This window comes from Rhea pennata, chromosome 5, assembly GCF_028389875.1.
Source record: "Rhea pennata isolate bPtePen1 chromosome 5, bPtePen1.pri, whole genome shotgun sequence".
NCBI classification, from domain to species: domain Eukaryota; kingdom Metazoa; phylum Chordata; class Aves; order Rheiformes; family Rheidae; genus Rhea; species Rhea pennata.
The window spans coordinates 16,474,836-16,496,737 of record NC_084667.1 but is presented as its reverse complement, the minus strand read 5'-3'; the positions used below and the strand labels follow the sequence as shown (position 1 = coordinate 16,496,737).

Here is a 21,902-nt window from a genome sequence, read left to right as displayed (position 1 = left end):
AATTTATCACTTCTTACTATTTGCTTTCAGGGGGAGATGATTGTACAGGAGACGAAAGCTAATCTTACAATGTGGAATCCTCACAAAGACCTGATCATCAGGGTGTGTGTGCTGAACTCTGCAGGCTGTGGGCCCTGGAGTGAGCTCTTCCTGCTAGGAGCCCAGGAGGTCATGGGTGAGTTTCCACTGCCTGCTCATCACCTTGGGGAAAAATGTCGGAAGTAGTAGGACTGCTGTATTTCTCCAAGTCTACTCCTTTCAGCACTCACATCTTAACTGAGCCACGTGGCTTTATGCAACACATTTCATCAAGTAGGATGAAAATTAAATGATATTTAAAGAGCTAGTATAAACAAAACAGCTTCTAGCTACTGATGTGTCTTAACAGGCTTTTGCTGTGCTTAGTGCAGAGCAGGATGAAGGGGGATGCAATATAAAATATACAAATGAAGGCTTGATAGCCATCATTTGGGCTTAAGTCACACACATTTGCAAGAGTAAATGTGATAGAAAACACTTCTAATGTAAATTCTCTTCTTTAGTTTAATTTGAGGTCATTCCTGACTAGTTTAAGCTGAGCCTTATTTAAACCATTGCCATACAGCTTTTTGCAATGTTTTTACTAAAATGTTTTTATTAAACTAGTCTAGCATGCTCAATGGAAAAGCTGAACAGCTGTTTAAGTGTGAAATAATGGTACAGAAGCTGTACTGTACAATTTGGACCATGCAGAAGGATATGTTAGGAGGGAAGTACATGCATGTGTGGAGAGCAGTCTTTGTGATAAATTGTCAGTTAGGTCCGTTTGTGTTGATTTACTTGCCACTGGAATTTCACAGTGAATGGGAAATAGGAGTCTGGCTAAAGAGAAGGGCGGGACAGTATATGGGGAGGTGACTGGAAGAAGAAGAATACTGATTGTGAGGGAAACTGAAAAACAACTGAGAAGTAGTTCAGAAGCAAAATACAGATTAAAGATGAGAAGGCAGGGAGGTGCAAGCCTGCCAAAATCCCAGATCTCCTGAGGTTCTACCACCAGCCACTATTGTGGGACCAGAACCAATTTCTGCCTTCTCGTGCTGATCCATCTACTGCTGCTTTCTGGCTGCCCCACATGTCTTTTGTAGAGTCGTGCAGACATTGATTCCTCCTGATGCCTCTATGCTTGGGAGTGGTAAGGGAAACTTGAGCTGGGGTTCCAAGGCCAGCAGGAGATGAGGGCAAAGGGCAGAGCAGCTGGGAAAAAATGCAGGCCTAACTGCAGTAATGTGTTTAATGCTGGTTTTAATGAGTGAGTTACTCAGAAAGGCCCTTTGGCCATGCGTTTTTTGTAATGAAGTCACTAGTGGTGGTGATATGTGAGCTCACAGTCATTGTGGGATCAAAGTCCTCAACTTGTTTAAAGCAGAATAAAGTGGTGCAAAGGTCCAGAGCTGACTCTGCTAGAGGGTGGACATCCTCCCCAGATGATGTTTCTCCTGCCTTCTGCATAGGTATTATCTGTGATAAGACCAAAGTCAAAAGAAAAGTACCTGAAAGGATTAGAAAATCCCTCTGGAAAATGGGCAACACTGGCAAGAAGCTCCAGGGAACGTATAGGGCTTACATTGTATAGGGAGGTGGAATAGGGCAATCCTGAAAGCACAAAATGTTTGCTTTTATTTACAAACCACTTCAGAAAAGTAGCATCAGGAGTGGTGCCTGTTTTGGCCAAGCACTGGCTGAAAGCACATACATTTGTTCACAAGCATAACAACCTGGAAATAAAGGTTCACTGTGGAAAAGCTGACAGGCCTTGAACAGCAGAACTGCAGAAAGCCTGCAGCTTTGATTCAGGCCTGGTAGAAAATGTGAGTTGCTTCCTTTCCTAAAATAGCAGGCTGGCACTGGTTGCTTTATGTGAGAAATGCCAGGGGTGGTTTTTGACCAGCTCCCAGTGCGGCAGTAAGGATGACTAAGCCTATATAAACTTTAAGTCTTATTTGTCATCACAGCAAGCTAGTAGAAGCTCCACCCTGCATATGCAGAGATCTTGTGAACTATTAAAAAGATTATTTAAACATTTTCAGAAGCAAATGCTTTAATTTCTGGGAGAACTGAATAGTCTAGTGATTTTTCTATCTGTAACTTTTGTGATCATATGCAGGAGAGGACTCTTGAATTATGTCTTTTGTACACCTTGCAATAAAAGAACTACTGCAGAAATAAAAAGGGTTCTCTCATCATCAAAGTGCCCCTAAATACTCATTTAAGCTCACTTAATAATACTGTCTTCTGTCTGCTTTGTGCAGTCTTATGCATATGTTGTTGGAAGGGAGGAGCACAGGAGACGGGAGAAAAACAGAACTGGGGGAGGAGAGGAAATCTGGTCCTTACCTGGGCTGCAAGCATCCTCTCTAGTTCAGGGAAAGAGTGGGAAGCAGTGAACTTCTGGGCAGAGGAAGAGGAGCAGTAGATTTCAGCATTTTGCTCCATTTCTGACACGTCTGTTAGAAACTGTGGGTGGCATTACTTGGGCTCCTGATTGCAAGTGGTTTAGAGAGAGAGAGAGAGAGAATTGTTTTGTTTTGTTTTTCATCCATCCTCCTTTTGGAGGGCACCCCCTGCCACTCCACCTCCAAAAATGACCTAAATCTCTGCTATCTCACCAGGCCAGCTAGTAGAGACTGGAAAAACAGTCTGAAGGAGATTTCTCTCATTGTAGGAGAAAGGGAAGCTTATCATTAACTATCAGACAGGACCTTTTACATCAGTGCTGTTAACTATTTCTCTCCCGATTGTTTGGCAGGAACAGCCCAAGTTGGCTGGGGAGCTGTGGAGATGGTTTTAGTTACCTTTCATTGTATTTTGGTTGTGCTTCTGTTTCTGATCCCTCTCTGTCCCCGCTGGCAGCCTCAAAGGCCAGGTCAAAAGGCACAACAAAAAGTTTACGGTGCTTATAAAACCTTGATGGGAAGAGATAAGAATGCTGACAAATGGGTGCTACTGCTCTGCTGCTCTGATTTTTTTTTTTTTTTTTGCAAGAGCAGAAGTACTATTTTGCTTCCTTAGTGGACTCTAGTATTTATATTCTGTTTCCTTACATTTTACTTATCTATACTAATAATGTTTCCTTAAAAACTTGAATGTTATGGCTTGAAAATACGACAAGTAGTCAAGCCTTAGAAGCCCTTTGCCAGACAGAGCTTTTCCAGCAAGAATATCTGACTCGTTTTCACCCAGCATACGTCTAAGCAGAAGCTCCTCCAAATCTCAGCCTATTAACATGACACGTCTTTCAAGGATCACATGGTAGGATTACTTATACCCTCAAGGATGATTCTTCCTTAGCTTCTGGTAAAGCACAGTCAACTGTTCATTGTGACCAAGCAAGTGCCAAGATGAAGGAAATACTTTGGGACCTGTTACCTATTCTTTGTTCTTAAACAATTTGGTAATATGAGGGCTATCCTAAATTTTAAGAAATCCACTCAAATTGGCATTTAATCTTTAGCAATTGTATTTGGAGGAGAAGTCATCTCTCAGGGAATTGGATTAATTCATCTGTTGTTTGCCAAGCATAGATAACATGTATTTCTTCAAAACCATATTGCTGTAGTATTATCCTTCCCTGATAGCTTATTCAGATTGGCAACATTTTGATTTCTTCTGCAGAAAAGACAGTTTGTAGTCAAAAACATATATGTTTTGGAAGCAGATATTAGACTGGAATTGGAGCCATAAAGTTGGGTAATTTTCTTTTTTGACTCTTTGGGGACTTTTTAAAAACCAGCCCCTCTCTGGTAGGTCCTACAATATTGAGAATCTATTGCGTATATCAAGTTCCACAGGGTCCTTTTTGTGGGAGAGGTGAAGAGGGGAAACCTAAATATTTTCAACAAATTGCCACCAGGAACTATTTTCTTTCAAAATGTTATCTTGGTGGAAGTCAGGTAGCACTGTGTAGCTCTTTCACCTTGTCAAGATTCCCCTGACTGCCTCAAATAGGGCAGAATGAAATCTGTGTGCAAAATGCAACGTTTTTGTCTTGAAACTCCACGTGAAAGTGCCCCAGATTATAATCTCATGTAAAGTAGTATAATCTAGAGCAGCATTTTTTACTTTGGTGCTCAAAACTGAGAATAGTGTTTGACTGGATGCATCTGCTCTGCCTTTGCTCTGTTAAACAGGTAGTTTTCTGGTTGCTGGCTGAGTAGCTGTTTATGCCAAGTTCTAGTGCGCAATGATCCACTGTGCACACCAAATCCAGCAGGATGGCTTTTCTGTTGAAGAGCAGAAAGAAGAAATGTCTCAGTACAATCTATTTAGCCATTGACAGTCTTCTACTTCCTGACTGGTGTTTTGTCCTCCATCTAGGTGGCCAGAGACAACCTCCTTATGGGACATCCTGGGTTCCTGTGGCATTAGGCATTCTGACAGCTCTGGTCACAGCTGTTGCCCTGGCTCTTATCCTCCTTCGAAAGAGAAGAAAGGAAACTCGGTTTGGGTAAGAGAGATTCTCTGTGAAGCAGTTAGAGAGGCCATCACTTTCTCCTCCAGTGTGGTTTCTGATTCACTATTTTTGAAGAAGTGTTGTGGATTAAGTGTTACTTGTCCTTTCTTTGGATAACTTTACAAATATGGGGGGTGACCCTGGGTTAGAGTCTGGCAGGAAAATGCCCTACCTTTTCTTCAAATTGAGAAGACCAAAAAGTAGTAGAAGAATTTTCACCTTAGTGACGGGGCTTTATTCAAATGCAAAAATATAAATTAGATCAATGTAACTCATTAAGAACTTAGTAGTGCTGCATAAGCAATTCAATGAAAAAAGACCTGCAAATGAATCTTGCCTTATTTTCTATGCTGTCATAGGTTGGGTCCTTTATCCTATGCTACTTTTCAATTTAGCAATGCTTGTAACTTTCCTGCCTGCCCAGAATCCCTCAGACCCCAGGATAGTCTCCTTCTGCCATCACCTCTGAACTGTAGCTGTGGGTTGCTCTCTGCCGCAAGCAAGGATCCCCTTCTTTCCAGAGTGTCTCTGACCTCCTTGTGCAGCTGCTTCCCAGCTTATGCAGCTCTGGCAACCTGCCCCAACCTGTAGGTTCTCCCAGGTATTCCCAGAGGAGTCTTTTAATCATTGCCCCTAGTTCTGAAGGATCCCACCCGCTCTAGCCTCACACCAGCAAGGCAGTTCCCACTTTCCACTGACCAGCTACACACTTTTAAACAAAACATAGCCTGTATTATTTATACAGCAAGTGGAGAACAATCATCCATAGTTCATCACACCCTTTTAGCAGCAAATAGCCCTTGTCATCATGTCCCTGTGTCTTTTTTGCCTTCTAGCCATGCCTTCGGCAGCGTGGTTGGCAGAGGGGATCCAGCAGTCCATTTCAGAGCTGCCAGGTCTTTCAACAGGGAGGGCCCAGAGCTCATTGAAGCAACATGTGAGTAAAATGGCCTGAGTTAACTCTGCCTGAGAAGCCATGTTCATGCCTATACTGTGCTGTCTCTCTGTTTTGCCTAGAGCTGATGTTTTTAAATCAGCAATATGGGATTAATTCACAGTGAGGCTGAGGCACTCGGTGAGTGGGTGGTAGGTGTGATTCTTCTCTAGTGTGTGCTAACTCCTTGTGTTATCTAGCCCTGGGAAGTGGCCTCTCATAGGGCTGAACTGCCTTGTGAATGGACATCCATTATAGCCCAAACTGAAGCTATCATGTTGAATTTGAACTGTGGCTGACAGAGGTGAATGGCCAGAATTGCCATTGCCCTACCAGATGCATAGCACCATTGGATTTGCCATTGGCAGCTGCAGTCATAGTATATTTTAGTGCAAGGCAAAAATTCAGCACTCCTGTGCCCCAGTGTCATGCTACAGGGACTCTTTTGATTCTATGGCAATATAACAGTAAGGTGGATAGGACTTAATAATTTTAGCAGTACAATATAAACTCAGTCTGCTGAACAGTACTGCAAGCGTGAACCAATTGATCTGTCCTGGGAGGGCAAGAGCTGGTAATTTCTCAAACAGAAACTGACTCCCAGGAGTGTTCAGTGTTACTATGATTCACTTCTGTCTCCTGGTTCGGTGAGGGCAGGACTGTCCATAGCAGTGCTGCATGGTGGGTTAGGGTGATGCTCCCACTGTCTTTGTTCTTGATGTTGTAATAGAATATTCAGTTATCCCTTATTTGACCCTTCCTTTCCTTCTTTCTAGTGGAGAGCGTGGGGATCAGTGATGAGCTGAAGACAAAACTCAAAGATGTCCTAATCCAGGAACAGCAGTTCACCTTAGGGAGGATGTTGGGCAAGGGTAAGAAAACCTGAACAAGACTTTATATTAAAAGTTCCCTATGTGATACTAATACTGCTGAGCAGAGCAAAGCATTATAAGCAGTTTTTCTCTCTTTCTGCTTGTAGATGGCAACTGAAATGGTAGTTCCTCTTCTGGGATAAAACAGTTCAAAGGTTTAACATAACTAAGAGGATATTGGTTAAGCCGTACCTATAATATGGCTCTTAGAGTCATGAGCTGTAGTGTATGCTTAGCTTTCCAAAGTGCTGTTGGTTCACTGGTACGTGAATTTCTTTCGGAGGTTTAAACAAAGGAATTCTTTCCATTTACACAAGGAGGCATTCAAATGGCCTGAGACCATACAGGGACAAAGATGATCTACCACAAACGCTCCACGCCCTCAAAATGAGTTGATTCAGTTTCAGATATTCTCAGCATTTGGGGTGATTTGACTCCACATTTTATTTTGGGCTGTTAAAGAGGCACATTTAGAACAGGTACAGCATTTTTCTGGCATTTGTCATCATTGATTCAGGCCATTAGGCACTCTTCTTACTGGAGTTGCTGAATTTCCCACACAATGCCTCTAACATTTTTCTGAGTTTTTTAGATCAGGAGGCTGGGCAGAGTAAAGTTAGGTTAACTTTAGCTAAACTTTAGCTAAAAGGTTGGCCCAGATACTCTCTATGGAAACAGGAATTTGAATTTAGATTTCCCAAATTGCAGACTAATGTACTGATTGTTGAATGATCTTTCCCTATTTCTCAAGTTATAGGCAATCTTTAGGATGAAGTGAGAATACTGAATGATAAAACCAGTAACCAAAAGAGGAACATAGATCAGGGATCATAAGCAAAAGGGAGCTTCCTTTTTCTTTGTAATACTTTGTAATACTTGTTTTAGTGTAGTTCTCTGATACTGCTCCACTGGGAGCATTCTTCCGCTCCAGCCCTCCCAGAACAAATGTGTTCCTGAAAGTCTCTTTCACAGCAGGAAGGTGGCCTTCCTGCAAAAGAGGTTTCAGAGCACTTAGCAATGATAAGTAATTAAACACTGTCAGCTCCTCGCCAGTTTCTGGGATCCTGGTCCAACCATTCTGGGCTGGTCCCATGGCAGGTAATGAACGGAAATAGGCTGCAGTGGCACCTTGGGGGATAGAAGTTGTAGTGAGAAGATGTTGGCTGGCAGGGTCTGCTGTGTGCTCTCAGTTCCATGCTCCCTACTTTGTGATCAGGACTGAGATTAGAAGAGAGCATGGCTGTATTATCTCAGGCTCAGATGCAACTGAGCAACAATATGGAAGCAGTGCAAAATAGCTTTGCTCCTTCTTTCTCCTATTTTATGGTCTGATCCACTGCTTGTGGTTATTGTGGAATAAGCACATGCCATGCTGCAGCGAAGGACACTGGTGAAAGGCTAGTGGAAAGATAATACTTTTGAGTTAGGTGTTAGTGCTATGTTTTGCTGCTTTCTTTTCAGTACCATAGTCCCTCGTACTAATGCATTTTGAATGGAGTAAGAAGTTACAAAATTAGAGAAAATCTAGAGTCAAAACTAAATGCAAAGAGGCTGTTATGCAGTGGTATAAAGCCACATCAGGCTAAGATAATTTGAAGAGGGTTTGGCCAGTTGCGCTTCATCTTGTCTCCCTCAGAGAACACACAGGGGTAAACACTTGCTCCAGTGAATTAGCATTATCATTCCCACACAAGTGTTTTGTCTATTGTCTGGTCAGCAGTGAGTCATGAAAACTGTTCCTTGAATTTAGAGAGGTAAGGTCTGATTGTGTCTCAGTTGATTGAATCTTGGCACCATTACTGGACTGTCAGCTCAGACAGCTGCCATCCCTAAGAGCTGCAAATGCTGAAAGCTTCCTCAGCCAACACATCCATTCACTGCTTCGTCTAATAGCTCCCTTTCTGACCAGGGTCTCACTCAGCTACATCCCTCACAATATAACTTCCCCAGGAACATCTGCCTGGGATCCCAGCTTGTGCTCTGACTCTGCATCTCCAGCTGGCAAAGGATTGCTTTCTCTCTCATTTCCTTTGCTTTCTGGACTGCCAGGACAGTGGTCCCTGTCTGCTAGTTTTGCTACATCTTCTAGGCACATGAATGCTGATAGCAGCTGGCTGGAACTGCAGAATGAAAAATGGAGCTGGAAGCTGCGTTCCTCACAGTTGTTCAGCTTCTTTCTCAGTGACCTCTGTAGTGAACCTGCTGTGAATCATACATTCTTCACTAGAAACTCTTCCCTCACTGCATACTCTGATCATTTTGCAGGGGAATTTGGGTCAGTTCGAGAGGCGTTACTGAAGCTAGATGATGGCTCTTTCCAGAAAGTGGCAGTGAAGATGCTGAAAGGTAAGTGGGAGCAGGGCTATCTGAAGTACATAAGCAAAGAGCTTGGAAAGATTAAACACTGTCTGTCCTGTTCTTCAGCAGACATCCCGCAATGTTCTTCCTTACTCTTTTCTGTGCTTCCCAGTCACTTCTTGTATGTTCTCTTTCCCATCCCTTCCACATCAGTCTTTTAATCATGTAAGCTTTTCAGGGGAGAGTTCCAACCTCGGTTGTACAGCACCTACCATGTGGGGAGTGTAACCAAAAGCAAGCTATAGCCACAGCTGCTTCTGTGCACGGAGGATCTTACTCAGTTACTTGATTCAACGCAACACTACATTCCTAACGTATAGGCAGATCTGCTTAGCCCTAATAATTCAGGGCTAATATTCTTTCAGGCACATATCCTAGAATAAACAGGAGTGTTTGGGCTGGGCTGTATCGATTAGGTGTAGGTGACAAAGTAGGCTAACTCCCATCCTCCCATCTGATTTGTCCTTTGGTACAAAGGCAACTATCATACTCATAAGGCAGAAGTCTGTAACGGGAAGAATAATTAATAGACAAGCGTAAGTCAAAGCAAATGTGTTCGTATATACATATAAAAACCTGTGTTACTTTGCCTCCATTGCCCACAGAACGAAAATTAACTGTGGCTGACATAAAGCAGAGAGATACTTGCTTATCTCTAGAGCTGATGGGGCCCCCACTAAATTCACTAATACCACATTACTCTTGAGTTTCATCGTTTTCTCCAGTTTCAACAATAATTCTGATCAGTTTGCAAGCCCCTTTGTGGATAGTCAAGTTGTCTACCTTCAGGCATCTAATGGGAACTCTGTATTGCTCTCCAGAGGTATTTTCTTTCTCCACTGATTGTGAAAAGGGAATTTACTTTTGTCTTCTGAATCATACTTAAATGAGTAAAGTGAACATTTGCCTGTAAGACTGGAGTCCAATGGAGGACTCCCACTAAATTCAGCAGTAGCAGCAGGGAAAGTAGCCCCCTGGAGTAACTCCTGATTGCTATACCTCTGTAAATCTGGAATAATAGCAATGAGAAATAATTTACTCCAAACTTATGCTGGTTTATATCACTGCTGAATTTTGTCCAAACTCTCCAGAACTGTGGGTACTTAAGAAATCTTAGCTCTTGCACATTAAATGCAGATTAGAATCAGTCATGCATAGCGATGTAAAAGCTTTGATCTTTCATGACATCCTGGTCATAGATTAATTGGGCTGTACCATGTTAGCCTGGGATTCCAGGTTATCCAGTCAGTTTCAACATTTTCTTTAATTTTGTATGCTATCTTCTCTCTCTCACCATTATAATTTAGCTTCTTTTAGCTAATTAATTCTTACATCTTTAACCCACATGATTTCCACAGCTTCCAAGGAAAGTTGTTGCTGAGAAAAGAGCTGCTAATCAGCAGGTCTTTTTTCTGCCAAGAATCAGTTCACCAGATGTCCCTGATACATGTTTACTGCTGCCCATCCCAGGAGAAAGTGTCAGGCTCTGCTTTGTTGTAAACTGACTGATCTAGCTGCAGGACTGAAAGGATATGCTCTACCTCAAAGAACAAACTTCCAATAATGATTATCTGTAATGCCCCTTGGAGCCACTGACAAAGGTTATTGTCACTTCTTTCCAGCGGATATCTTCACCTCGACTGACATTGAGGAGTTCCTGCGAGAGGCTGCGTGCATGAAGGAGTTTGACCACCCACACGTTACTAAACTGATCGGTGAGTGAGTGGTTCTGCTTCATGGGGCCAAAAAGCTCCTCCCATCCTGCAGGATCCCACACAGCCTCACATGCTCACAGGCATTGCAAACCAACAGCAGTTTTAATGCAGTCACCGCTGGTGCTGTAGGGAACAACCATGTAGCAGGCTGGAGTCCTGTGTGTATTAGTGTTGCTCCTCCCAGGCTTGGAGGAAGTCAGAGGGTGTATAAGTGCTCGCAACATGCATCAACCTCTCTTGTTTAAGTCATTTCTTGGGTTCTTGCCAGTGCTGTATTTGATTATCTGAGAGATGTTTAAACCACTGTGAAATGTGGAGGGCTGGATTGGTAAAAAGTAAGGGGATAGGAAATTTATCCTTTCTGAAATATTGAGTAAGAAGCAAGACATCCATGCATAGACACTGTGGAACATGGTCAGTCTCTAGAATTTGGAGATGCTCTGCTGACCCTTGGATCGGGGGCAATCTGATCTGGAGTGAATCTGGAAACGTTTAAAGCCAGTCCTATAAGAAGCTGAGAGGCAGTGGGTACTTAGTATTCCTCTTGAGGATAGCTGGATTAGAGATACCTCAACACCTCCTGGCATGAAGTCATGCTAAGGAGCTTGGAGCATGGAATCTACCCTCCAAAAAGGCATCTTTTCCTCCAGATTCTAAAGAGAAAGGCACAACAGTCTGTAAAATTCCCCTCGGGACTGATCTGTTTGCTAAAAACCCTTTGTTCTCTGTATCCTCATTAGGAGTCAGTCTACGAAGTCGTCCCAAGGGTCGGCTCCCAATTCCAATGGTGATCCTGCCTTTTATGAAGCATGGAGACCTTCATGCTTTTCTGCTGATGTCACGAATTGGGGAAAACCCTTTTGTAAGTCTTCCTTATTGCAGAATTCTTTCTGGGAGGTTGCAGATTTTCAGAGATCATACTCAGATTAGTTCAGGATTGATCTCCCAAAGCTATTGGCAGATAACCAGACTCTGACACCAATGGAAGTTGTGGTTGGGATATGATGTTGAAGTGAATGTATTTAATGCTACCCACTTTGAGGAGCAACTCCTCCTTTCCATTCCCTCTCTGTATCACAGTATCCCTGCTCAATGAGTTAGTGGTAAATGTTGCAGTTTTGCCATGAATTTCCAGGAACAGAATTTAAACTGTTACTTCTTTCAGAATTTGCCTGTTCAGACACTCCTCAAGTTCATGATTGACATTGCAAGTGGGATGGAGTATCTGAGCTCAAAAAACTTCATACACAGGGATCTTGCAGCTCGGAACTGCATGTAAGTGAACTATGAGCTTTTAGAGAAAAGAGAGACTGGTGTGGCTGAGAGAGGCACGAGAAGCCTTTTGCAGGACAGAAGCATGGAGGGATCCTGTCCCAGGATGCCAGTCTTCGTTTCCAAGTGACAGTAGGCAGAGAGGAGCCATGGTCAGGCCAGGGCAGGGGCAGAAACTCCTAAGCCCCTACTGAGCTTCCAAACCACCCCTTTTTATAGGAAGCTATTCCAACACAGGTTTGCACGTGTGTCTGCAGGGTCCATAATACATTTTTTGTAATTAGCCACTCTGCTGGTTTGTGTCAGCAGGGGCTATTTGCTCTGTATCATAAGGTAGCCAACAGCAGAGAATATATTTTGGCTGTGATAGGAGTAAGGAACTTGGAGTATAGCCTGGAATCCATATTCATAATATCTAGTATGTATTTTGTGGACTTGATTATCACAGTGTAAGAAATGTAAAGTTTACCCAAAGCAAGTGAAGGATTGCTTATGTGAAGAATGTTCTCTGAAAATGGTTAGGTGCATGGTTAGTATATTTTGTGATTCCACACTGCTGCTCTTGTCCTCAGATTGCCTTGCCTGCTTTGAAGAGAAGAAAGTCCTTTTTTGTCCTTTTTTTCCTCTGCTTCTTACCTGAAGGCATAGTAAGGAACAACCCATTATAGCAGATAGAACTTTGCCTCTGAAGAAAACTACAACAGCCAGTAATATGTGAAATGACACACATTTCCAATGACATTTAAACATCCAGAAGTACAGACAGGAACCTGATAGTCATAATGGAAAAGGATCTGTTAGTCTACTTTGGCACTTAAGAGAAACCTGTACTGATTTCCTGTTTTTTAATATTTTTAAAAATATGTAGACTTCCTTTAGAGAAAGCTGAGTACCTCTTTAGTCACATCTCATTTTGAGGAAAGCAGGAGGTTCTTTGAGATGTAGGAGCATGATGTCTATTCCCTGAGGTGGCCAATAAATGCCTTTCTTAGTCATCAAAACTTTCCCTTAGGTTGGATGAGAACATGAATGTGAGTGTTGCAGACTTTGGGCTTTCTAAGAAAATCTACAGTGGAGATTACTATCGTCAGGGCTGTGCTTCCAAGCTGCCAGTGAAGTGGCTTGCCCTGGAAAGTCTGGCTGATAATCTGTACACAACACACAGTGATGTGGTAAGTTTTACTGTTGTGCATTTGGGGGCTTGTATTCCTGAGGAAGTGAAGGAATCCTTCTGTATTCACTGAGAATGGGAAAAGGCCCTGGCGATGGGAAAGGGAGTCTGCCTGGTACCTTATCTGTGAGGCACAGTGTCACCTCTACCATGGGTGCTTTCAGATCTTGGGACCAAAAATATCTGCGTGGTTTACGTATAACAGAAGAGATGAACCCCCCTTTCTTGCTTCTCTTGTCTTTCAGTCCTTCTTCGTTCTCCCATCCCCTCCTTCTGCCTTTTCCTTTTTCATCCTCCTTTTCCTTTCTGTGTAATGTCTTACTCTTATTCCTTTTCCTTTCTGTTCTGCATTACAATTTGAAGGTGACTGGATCTCCCATGCACATGGCCTATACACTCATGTACAAGTGTAGCAATAGTATTCCAGCCTACAGAGGGCATTGATGGAATTTCTTAAACTCCAAGTGTATCAGTGCTTAGATACTCCTCCCCATAACACTTTGCTTTGGGAGTGAGACTAAACCCATCACGTAAGAAACAAACTTCTTCATTTCCTCTTCCTTTTTTCTTTTTTTTTTCCCCTTCCTTCTCCTTTTGATACTTTCTTCCGTCTTCTGATCTGGTTTCCTATTAGTTTTGTCCTTCATGGCTTTGCACTTGTCTTCCCAGTTGTCCATGTCAGTGTTTCTGAAGAGATAGCCAGGACGTCCTTGTAACTCAGTTGTAATGTCACCCAGTGATTGGCATAACCACTGTAGACAGTGTTTAGTGACTGATGATCACAGAAACTGACCAGCATTTTGTTTAAGGGAACCATATTTTGCACCTAATGAACACTGCAGTTTAGGTTCAAGTGTACAGGTATAACTGTACTACACAGAGCAAAAACAACATGAGCCAAAAGTGGTTACTTCCCCTGCTCATTGGCTAAACTTGGCTTTCAGTTATACCTATACATTCCCAGTAACCCAGAATCTGGCTCAGTAAATTAAGCATCTGATCTGTGAACCCCAAAGCAATACCTTTGTATAGCTGAAAATCACAAAACTGATACCACATACTTTCAAAAACCGTAAGTGGGAGATCCTTGGGAGAGGTTTGCAGGTGAGAGGCAGCTGCAACTCTGAGGTCCCCCTGCTCCACTGCAGGATTTCTCTGGGCAGGGCCTTCAACTGTCTCCTGAGATAATGCGTGAGCATCAGCAACATCAGCTGGGTCTTTTTTTTTTTTTTTTTTTTTTTTTTTTTTTTCCTAGCTAGAGGCATAGTCGAACTGTGCCAAAGCCGCAGTCTGGCCCATGCTGAGCATACCAAAACCCTGCCCCAGCAAGCACGGAACTATGTGCTCACTAGCTCTGTTTGCTGTTCCCTTTCAGTGGGCGTTTGGGGTGACCATGTGGGAGATCGTGACCCGAGGGCAAACCCCTTACGCTGGCATTGAGAATGCAGAAATCTACAACTACCTCATCAGTGGGAACAGGCTGAAGCAGCCACCGGAGTGCCTGGAGGATGTGTGAGTACTTCCTCTCTTCGCTGACATTTGAGTCCCTGAGAAGTTTGGCTTACTGGAAGGAAACAGAAGCAGCTGGCTGGGGCTGTGATCTGAATCTCTCCACTTTTCAGTACACAGAGGTGTTCGCTAGAAAGTCACTGGGTTAGCTACCCAATATTCTCTGCTGGCAGAGCTCCCTGGAACCTGTGGTAGCTACACAAGCAGCTAACTTGGCTCAGGAGCATGAGCAGTATCAACATTAGAGGCTCTTGGCTTTGCGGAAACTGTAACTGTGTTTCCAGAAACTCACTGCTCCCTGCCTCTCTCAGGCCAGCATCTAAGAAAAGAGATGAGTTTCGTGGCACATCACAAACGCCAAATGGACAAACAATCTAGGAGACAGTGAGGAAAGTAAATTGCAGAGCCAGTGGCTGGCATATGTCTTTCAGAGCTAGGTTTGTTTTTTCAAAATCACATCTGCTAATCTCACCAAAAATAGCAGGATAAAAGAGAAGGAGGGGACACAAGGATCTAAAGCTCTGTGGATCAATGTCCCACCTTAAACTACAGGTGGAAACAAAACGGCAACAATCTTTGGATATTGATTTCAGACATTTTTAGACTTGCGGGAAGATTTTTGGACAGCTATCTGGGAAACAGACAGCCACATACTGCATCCTCTGTGGCCTCTGAATAGCCAGGCCCACAGTCTTGCCTTCTGGCAGCTGAGGGTACACTCTTTGCCGGCAGGTTGTGTGAAATGTGTGCTCAGAAGTCATTGCTCCAAGGTTTGTGGCTGGAAAAGATTCATAGAGTATACCCGTAGGGTTGAAATAGATGCCTGAGCTGTATTGACTGCCTTTACACTGGCTTTAGGGACCTTTTCAAGCTATTCCTTGTTTATAAAAGGGACCCATGGAAGCACCCTCCCCCCACCCCTTTCTGCTATGATGGTGGAATATTTTTTGTGGTTTCTGTTCTACAGCCTTGTTTTCTACATGAGGGAATAATCTGTACTCCTGTTACTGAAGCTGTACGTTTTTGTCTTCTCAGCAGTTCATTTTAACTATTCCTAAACTTAAATGAAAACATCAATATACCACTGCTTAAATTCTGTAAGTCTGTATCTCAACTACTGTGAGTAGCTTTGGCTCCAAGTTGTGGAGTTTATGGCCCCATGTTGTTACAGATGACAAAAGTATAGACAAGATTCAGAAAGCTACCAGGCACTGAAGAAAAATGCATCAAAAACTACTGAAAAAGCCACAATCTCCATTTTGAGAGGCCTCTCAATTACAGATTGTTGAGAGCTGAGAGGATGTGTCGAGAAGATCTCACTGTGTGCGCTCATCTTCACCTTACGTGCTTTCCCCAAGCTTCTGCTAGTGGCCGCTGTCAGAGGCAGGGTCTTGAGGCAGGTGGGCTTTGGGGCTGATCCAGCACAGCTGCTCCTAGTTCTCTACCTTTTTTCCTCAACTAGATTTCTGTTGTTGGCAGCGAGCTTGCTTTGGTCCTGCAGAGTAGAAAGTCTGTGGAGTGTTTTGAGTTATTTCTACCACTTTTGAGGGCTGTAGATCAGGATTAAGACAAGCGAAGCATTGAAGCTTTCTGTAAAGCTAATGTGAGATCAAAAACAGGCTCGTAAAGCTGGTATCAGGCAAGAGACATAAAAATAAAAGGCATCATGAAATGCTTTATTCCCCAGCAAAAGCCGTATCAGATTTTTTTCTGTTTACAAGTCTAACTGAGGCTTGTTTGTCTGTAGAGCTTCTCAGTGCCAGCGCTGTGAGACCGCGCTTTGTTCCCGCTCCCTGCAGAACTGGCAACAATAAAGAAATGGGGAAGCAGCTGCCAGTTTTGAGGACGATGCACGGAGCAGGGCAACGAGCCTGGCAGGGCTCCAGCGGAACGGGCCCCGGCGGGAGGCCGGCAGAGCGCGGGCGCTCGCGAACCGCCCGCGCGGGAGGCGATCGGAGGGGCCGCGCTTGTAGCCCCCTTCCCCAGCACGGGCCGGCTGGGCCGGCGGCTTCTCCTCGCGCCCGCGTTCGGTCAGCGAGGAAGCTGCCGCCCGTCGCCGCAGCCCAGCTGGCGTTCGCCCTCAGGCGAAACGTTGCCCGTGTAACACAGCTGAGACTGCAGCCCGTCACAGCGCTGAGCAAGTGCTCTGCGTCGAGGCGGTGCGGCTGGAGTAGAAGGGCTATTTCAGTGTATTTCGAAGTCGCCGTCAGCCCTGCTGCAGCCCTTTGCACGTATTTGTTGGGCCGTTTCCCAGTCGCGCTGGCGCTCTGTCATCCGGCAGTGGTGGCGTTATGCCTGCGACGCTGAGTTTACGCATTTGGAGGAAGAAGGTTCTAGAAATAACTTGCACCTTCTACAACTGGATCTCTGCAGCGTTTGCAATGACAGCTTCAGTCACAGCAGAAGTTATAAACTGGGACTTTTCTCGTGCATAAGTTCAAAAACTGTTACTAGCTGGTGTTATACTCACAGTCCTGTTCAAGCTCTCCACAGACAATGGAATAAGGTTTTTCTAAAAAGTTCGGCATCCTTTGACAGGGTTTTTTGATTTTTTTTTCATACCTTCTAAATTATTATTTTGAACAGAATGAGAGTGCTTCTGAAAATGGAACGAGGAAAGAGATCCATAGTAACAGCCTACGTGCTGTCTCCTGTGCAAGCCCAAAGCCAGTATGTTTTGGGGAGAGTGACTGGGCTTTTCAATAGTCACTGCAAAAGTATTGCATGTCTCTAAATGTCTGTAATAACTCAAATGTATGCAATCTAATCTTAAAAAAATAAGCACTGCAAATTCCAGGCAAATATATACATGCCAGAATGAAATTTTTTTGCCAGCCTTCATTTTCTGAGCTCAGCCCACCCTCTGCCCTGAAGAAAGAAAACGATAGAGGCTATGCTGCAAGTGAGTCTCACTGCAGTTAAGGATTTTAGTGGTCTGCAGGTAGCAGTGCTCTTCCCTGACGCCACTGAAGGGGTACGGAAGTGTGCTACATGGTGTTATAGCAGTGGGATGGAGGCTTTTCTCAGTGCTCTTGTCTCTCTGTTGCAGCTATGATCTCATGTGCAGATGTTGGCATCCTGAGCCCAAGCTACGCCCAAGCTTTGGGGTGCTCCGGTCCCAGCTGGAAATGATTCGAGGGAGGATGTCCACACTCTCTTCCAGTCAAGATCCTCTCTATGTCAACATTGGGAAGGACAAAGAGGATCCTGCAAGTGACCCAGCCTTGCACGCCTCCTTCGGGGATGTGGACAGTGAGGAGAGCACGGCTGGGGCAGCAGCTGCTGTCACTAGTGACTATCGCTACATCATGAGCCCCCTGTGCCTTGGAGATGAGGCTGATGGTGAAAGACATCCAGATGCAGCAGAAGGGGAGGACAAAAGCCTTCTGTATGAGCTAGAGGCTGAAGGAGAGAAAAGTTGCCAGCCTGTACGTAACAGTGATACTCTGCTTCCTTGGGACGGGATATGTGCAGTTGCAGAGCCACAGCACCAGATTTTCTGACACCGCGTCTGGAATGGCTTTGAGCAGCACAGAGTCTCCAGGCAGCCACTGCAGCTTTCACTGTGCGTGTGGGCCGCAGAGGTGGACAGCTTGGAAAGACCTTGGCCCTCGCAGCCTCTTGGATGTGGGGAATGAGGGCAGTAGGATTATAGGTTGGTCACATCCCACTGAAGGGAGTTTGATGCTAAGGCAGGCAGTCGAGTCTGTGCTCTGCTCCTTCTCGCTGACTGCCAGAGTAGAGCCAAATGTGCCTGCTGTTCTGTCAGTGCTCGCTCTTGTGTAGATATTGTTTTCCACCCCGGCTGCATAACTTTGGGCCTGGTACCTCTGAAAACACTAATGGATATTTACAGTGTCATTCAGAACAACAGGGTAAAATCCCCTTTGTGTTTACTCAGCAGTACTGCCTAGACTTGCTGCCTACCTCAGTGGTTCTCAAACTGCAATCTGCAGATCTGCTTCAGTCCAGCAGTGACTTTGAACATCTGACAGTTTTCATGCAGTGACACTTGCTGCTTCCTTGGGCCAGGGCTCTTCTAAGAGTTTCAGATGCTTTAGTGAGCGATGAAATTGGAAACAAGGAAAATCCAGCATCCCTCTTCAACCGTTATACTTCTTTTGTGTATTTTTTTGTCTTCTGTTTGATGGCAATTCAGTCCTGACCAGACTTGCAGCTGGCATTAAAAAGTGAAGGGAGGGGGAGCAACCGGCATATGTGAGGACAAGTTCTAACTTCAAAGGAATCGAAAGGAAGCTGTGCAGAGGGGACTTAACAGCTGAATGGGGAAACAGTGCTGCTTAATGCAAAGTGCTGCCCTCCAGGAGAAGAAGGAGACAGCCTAGACAGAGAATGGCAGCCTGTAGACTTGCATTGGATTCAGTGAGAGCAGGATTCAGCATTTGCTTTAAAATAGGATTGCTTTAATCTTTCTCTTTAGTTGTCCTATTACTTTTTCAAATAACCAAGTGCTGTAGCTGCTGTAGTGAAGATGTGAAATCAGTTTTGGAAGGTGTGTGTGCTGGAGGAGGAAGGATCCCCTAGAGATCTCTCTCGAAAGGCAGGGTCCTCGTTATGAAAAAGCTTGAGAACCACTGGCCATCCTTTTAAGGAGGTCTTCAGGCACGCTGTAAAAGCCACATCAGATCATAGGCTAGTATCACTGCAGCCTTCCATACAGAGCAAAATTAGTGGTTTTGCTCTTCGAGTTTTGTTTTGTTTTACAATCAGCATGTCTGACTCACTATAACTGCAAGCGCTTGTGTGGTTTTTAATAATTTAATATTTTAGTGTAAATCAGCATTTGTTTTGTGCAGTGGTTCTCAGCACATGCAAGGAAGTTCAGTTACATCTTACTCTATTTATCCTAAATATTTGCTCAATCTTAATTTGTTTTATTCCCAATGCCCTGAAAACTCAGCAGTATCATATGACTTAAAATTCCACATTGCTCTTCCTTAGAAGCAAATACCATAAATGTCATAATTTGCTGAGTAGTTGAAGGTGGGACCAATAGATCAAATTAGACTGCAGACTTGGTATCAGAACACTCCATGCTTCAATGCCCAATATTTGGTTATTGTCAGCTTGGGGGCTAACTACAAAATTCAGGTCCAATTTCAGCCCCTATTGTGAACACTTCCTAGGGAAGGGAAATTTCAGCCTGGGGTTTGGGCACAAGTCCTTTCTGTAAAGTTTCCTGCTAAAAAATGATGTCCTACAGACATCTGCAGAAGTTCGGTACAGTTTCTCAGTCACAAATACAAACTGCACCATCTTACAGCCCAGGCAGTACAGGGTTTTCTCTTCAGTGGGCTGGGATCCTGTAAATGCAGGTGAGAAGGTAACACCTAACAAATTATAAGGGAAAAACCTGTGCTGGGACACCTGTTTGCAGGGAGGGTGGAAAGCTATGCTCCCTGCAGCTGCCTGGGAAGTGGAGATACATACAGACTGTACATACAGACTCTAACTTTGGGAAGCATGTCATTAGTTTTTATGCATTTTTTAAAATAATAAAACATGTACTGTGTCTGAGTCCCAGTTTTTTATCTGTGACAGAGTTTGTGGTGATGCTCTGGAAGGATTTTCTCACTTCCCGGGATCATTAGTAAAAGCGGTTAGTCTGATAGTGAATCTCTCCATCACAGCTAAAAGCAGTGGTTCTCCCTTTATCACATGTGATTAAGCCACTTTCCTGGAGGCAGAGCACGTTTCTGGCCTTCCAAGGTGGCAGGGTCACGCCGCAGGGCTTTTACCTTGGGGCTGTGAAGCCCCAGCTCTAGTGAACATGGGCTGGTGCTCCCCGAAGCACCAGCTTCTCTGGCCCCAGCTGTGCGGGAGCAGGAGGAGAAGCTTTAACTGGAAAATGCTTCATCCTCCATGAAAATTGAACTTTGTTGGTCCTTCTTCCTCAAACCTGTTTACACCCGTCCAATTACCAGCAATGCTGTCTGTGGAAGAGTGGTTTGGAGGCAGTGGGTTGTATTCAGCTGCTGCGTCATATGTTCCAAACATAACATAAAAGAGCCCCTGGATTTCCAGCTCACTGAGAAGAAAAGGTGTACCTCACGCTTTTCTTCTTCATCCGCAAACAGCATGTTGCACGCCCTCTGCCTGCCAGCTCACGCAGAGAGGAAGAGTGACGGGAAACGGTAGGAGCACTCACCCCCCATCTGCAATGCAGGAAAAACGGCTTCCTAAGCACCGAGTGGCTGATTTCGTTATTATTTTAAGGTTCCATTGCCCAGTGATGTCCCTTGGATCTAGTTCAACCGATGATTTAATGCTTTTGCATGCCAGCCTGGTCAGACCAGGTACAAGTGAGGCTGGCCTGTGGGCGGGAGAAGCAACACCAAAAGAAGAGCTAGTGAGAAAAGAGGGAGGATGGGAAGAAATTTTAAAATGGGCACAGATGGAATGAGCTGCAAAGGCAGCAAATGAGGCATTCGTAAAGCAGAAACAGGTATTTTATATATGGAGTGTCAAAACAGAAACCATTGCCCTGGCTTGGACTAGGCACGGTTCTGCGCTGCCCGTTTCCACGGAGCCGGCCTCTGTCCCGCGTGGGCCAGTGAGCCTGATGGCACGCCGCCTCCACCCACGCCTCCCTGATGATGGGACACCATCTCCTCGGGCTCAGGCCCCTCGGTGCTCTGCACTGATTGCTCAGGAGTTGCCTGCAGTGCACATTTCCCAGAGCTAATGCCCAACTGCTCCCGCACCTGTCACCATCTTCCTTTACCTGCGTCTGGATGGAAATCTTGCAGCCTTTACTCAGTCAAAAGACTCCCTTAAGTCAAATGCAAATAATTTGGAGCAAAAGTTTGAGTTCAGTTGAGCAGAGAAAGGAACAGCAGTTGCACATACATGTTTTCCTCATTTACATTCCATTTATTCTGGCAGTATTCATTTTTCTCCAGTGCTCAGACAGCTGCCAGCTTCTGCAAATTCATATACTTTTTACTAGGAGTTTCTCTTGAGGCTATTCTGCGATACTTACCAGGGACCCACATATAAAGCCCTAATTTAATACTGATTTGTTATTTAATATCCATTATGTTGCAGTTAAAATAGAAAGTTGTTCTTTGAACCCTTGGAACTAAGGAAGCCTGGTCTTTTGTGGATTTGCATCCCACTGTTGATTGCAAGTCCTGGTTGAAGCTTTTTCCTAGTTGAGTCACTTTTAAGAGCTTTTTCTTCTGTGGATTCCCTGGTGTCCAGTAAGAAGTGAGCAAATGCCACAGTTCTGTCTGTGGTGAAGGCAGTTATGTGGCATTAATAGGGTCTTTCACACAGAGTCTATTTTTAGAAAACTTGGTAGGAACTAAATTATCCTTCAGGCTTCTATCACATTTGACTGAAATTAGCCAATGGATTCAAAAGTTATTAGGGACAACACCTGCAGACTGAGATCAGAAAGCCTCGTTACCATAGGAAACTGGGCGAAAAATCAATTTCTTGGTCCAAGAACAGAAAAGACTGACGGACATGATTTTTGATTGCATTTGCTCTTTCATATAAAGGGAACTTGGCGTCAGTATGAATCAGACCGCAGCGACTGCGCTAAGGTCTAGCG

At 44.3% G+C, this 21,902-nt stretch overlaps 1 protein-coding gene across 3 annotated transcripts in view; it reads left to right on the top strand.

The window, feature by feature from the left end:
- The window catches only part of TYRO3 (TYRO3 protein tyrosine kinase), a 41,863-nt gene extending 22,001 nt beyond the window's left edge, over positions 1-19,862 (top strand). For all 3 annotated transcript variants that reach the window (XM_062576825.1, XM_062576824.1, XM_062576826.1), the window contains 11 exons: positions 31-175; positions 4,357-4,486; positions 5,329-5,429; positions 6,203-6,298; positions 8,564-8,644; positions 10,279-10,371; positions 11,112-11,233; positions 11,537-11,646; positions 12,656-12,815; positions 14,190-14,326; positions 17,373-19,862. In XM_062576825.1, coding sequence (XP_062432809.1) covers positions 31-175; positions 4,357-4,486; positions 5,329-5,429; positions 6,203-6,298; positions 8,564-8,644; positions 10,279-10,371; positions 11,112-11,233; positions 11,537-11,646; positions 12,656-12,815; positions 14,190-14,326; positions 17,373-17,826 — 1,629 coding nt within the window. In that variant the 3' untranslated portion in view covers positions 17,827-19,862. The remainder of the gene's footprint in view (positions 1-30; positions 176-4,356; positions 4,487-5,328; positions 5,430-6,202; positions 6,299-8,563; positions 8,645-10,278; positions 10,372-11,111; positions 11,234-11,536; positions 11,647-12,655; positions 12,816-14,189; positions 14,327-17,372) is intronic.
- Positions 19,863-21,902: the final 2,040 nt, after the last annotated feature.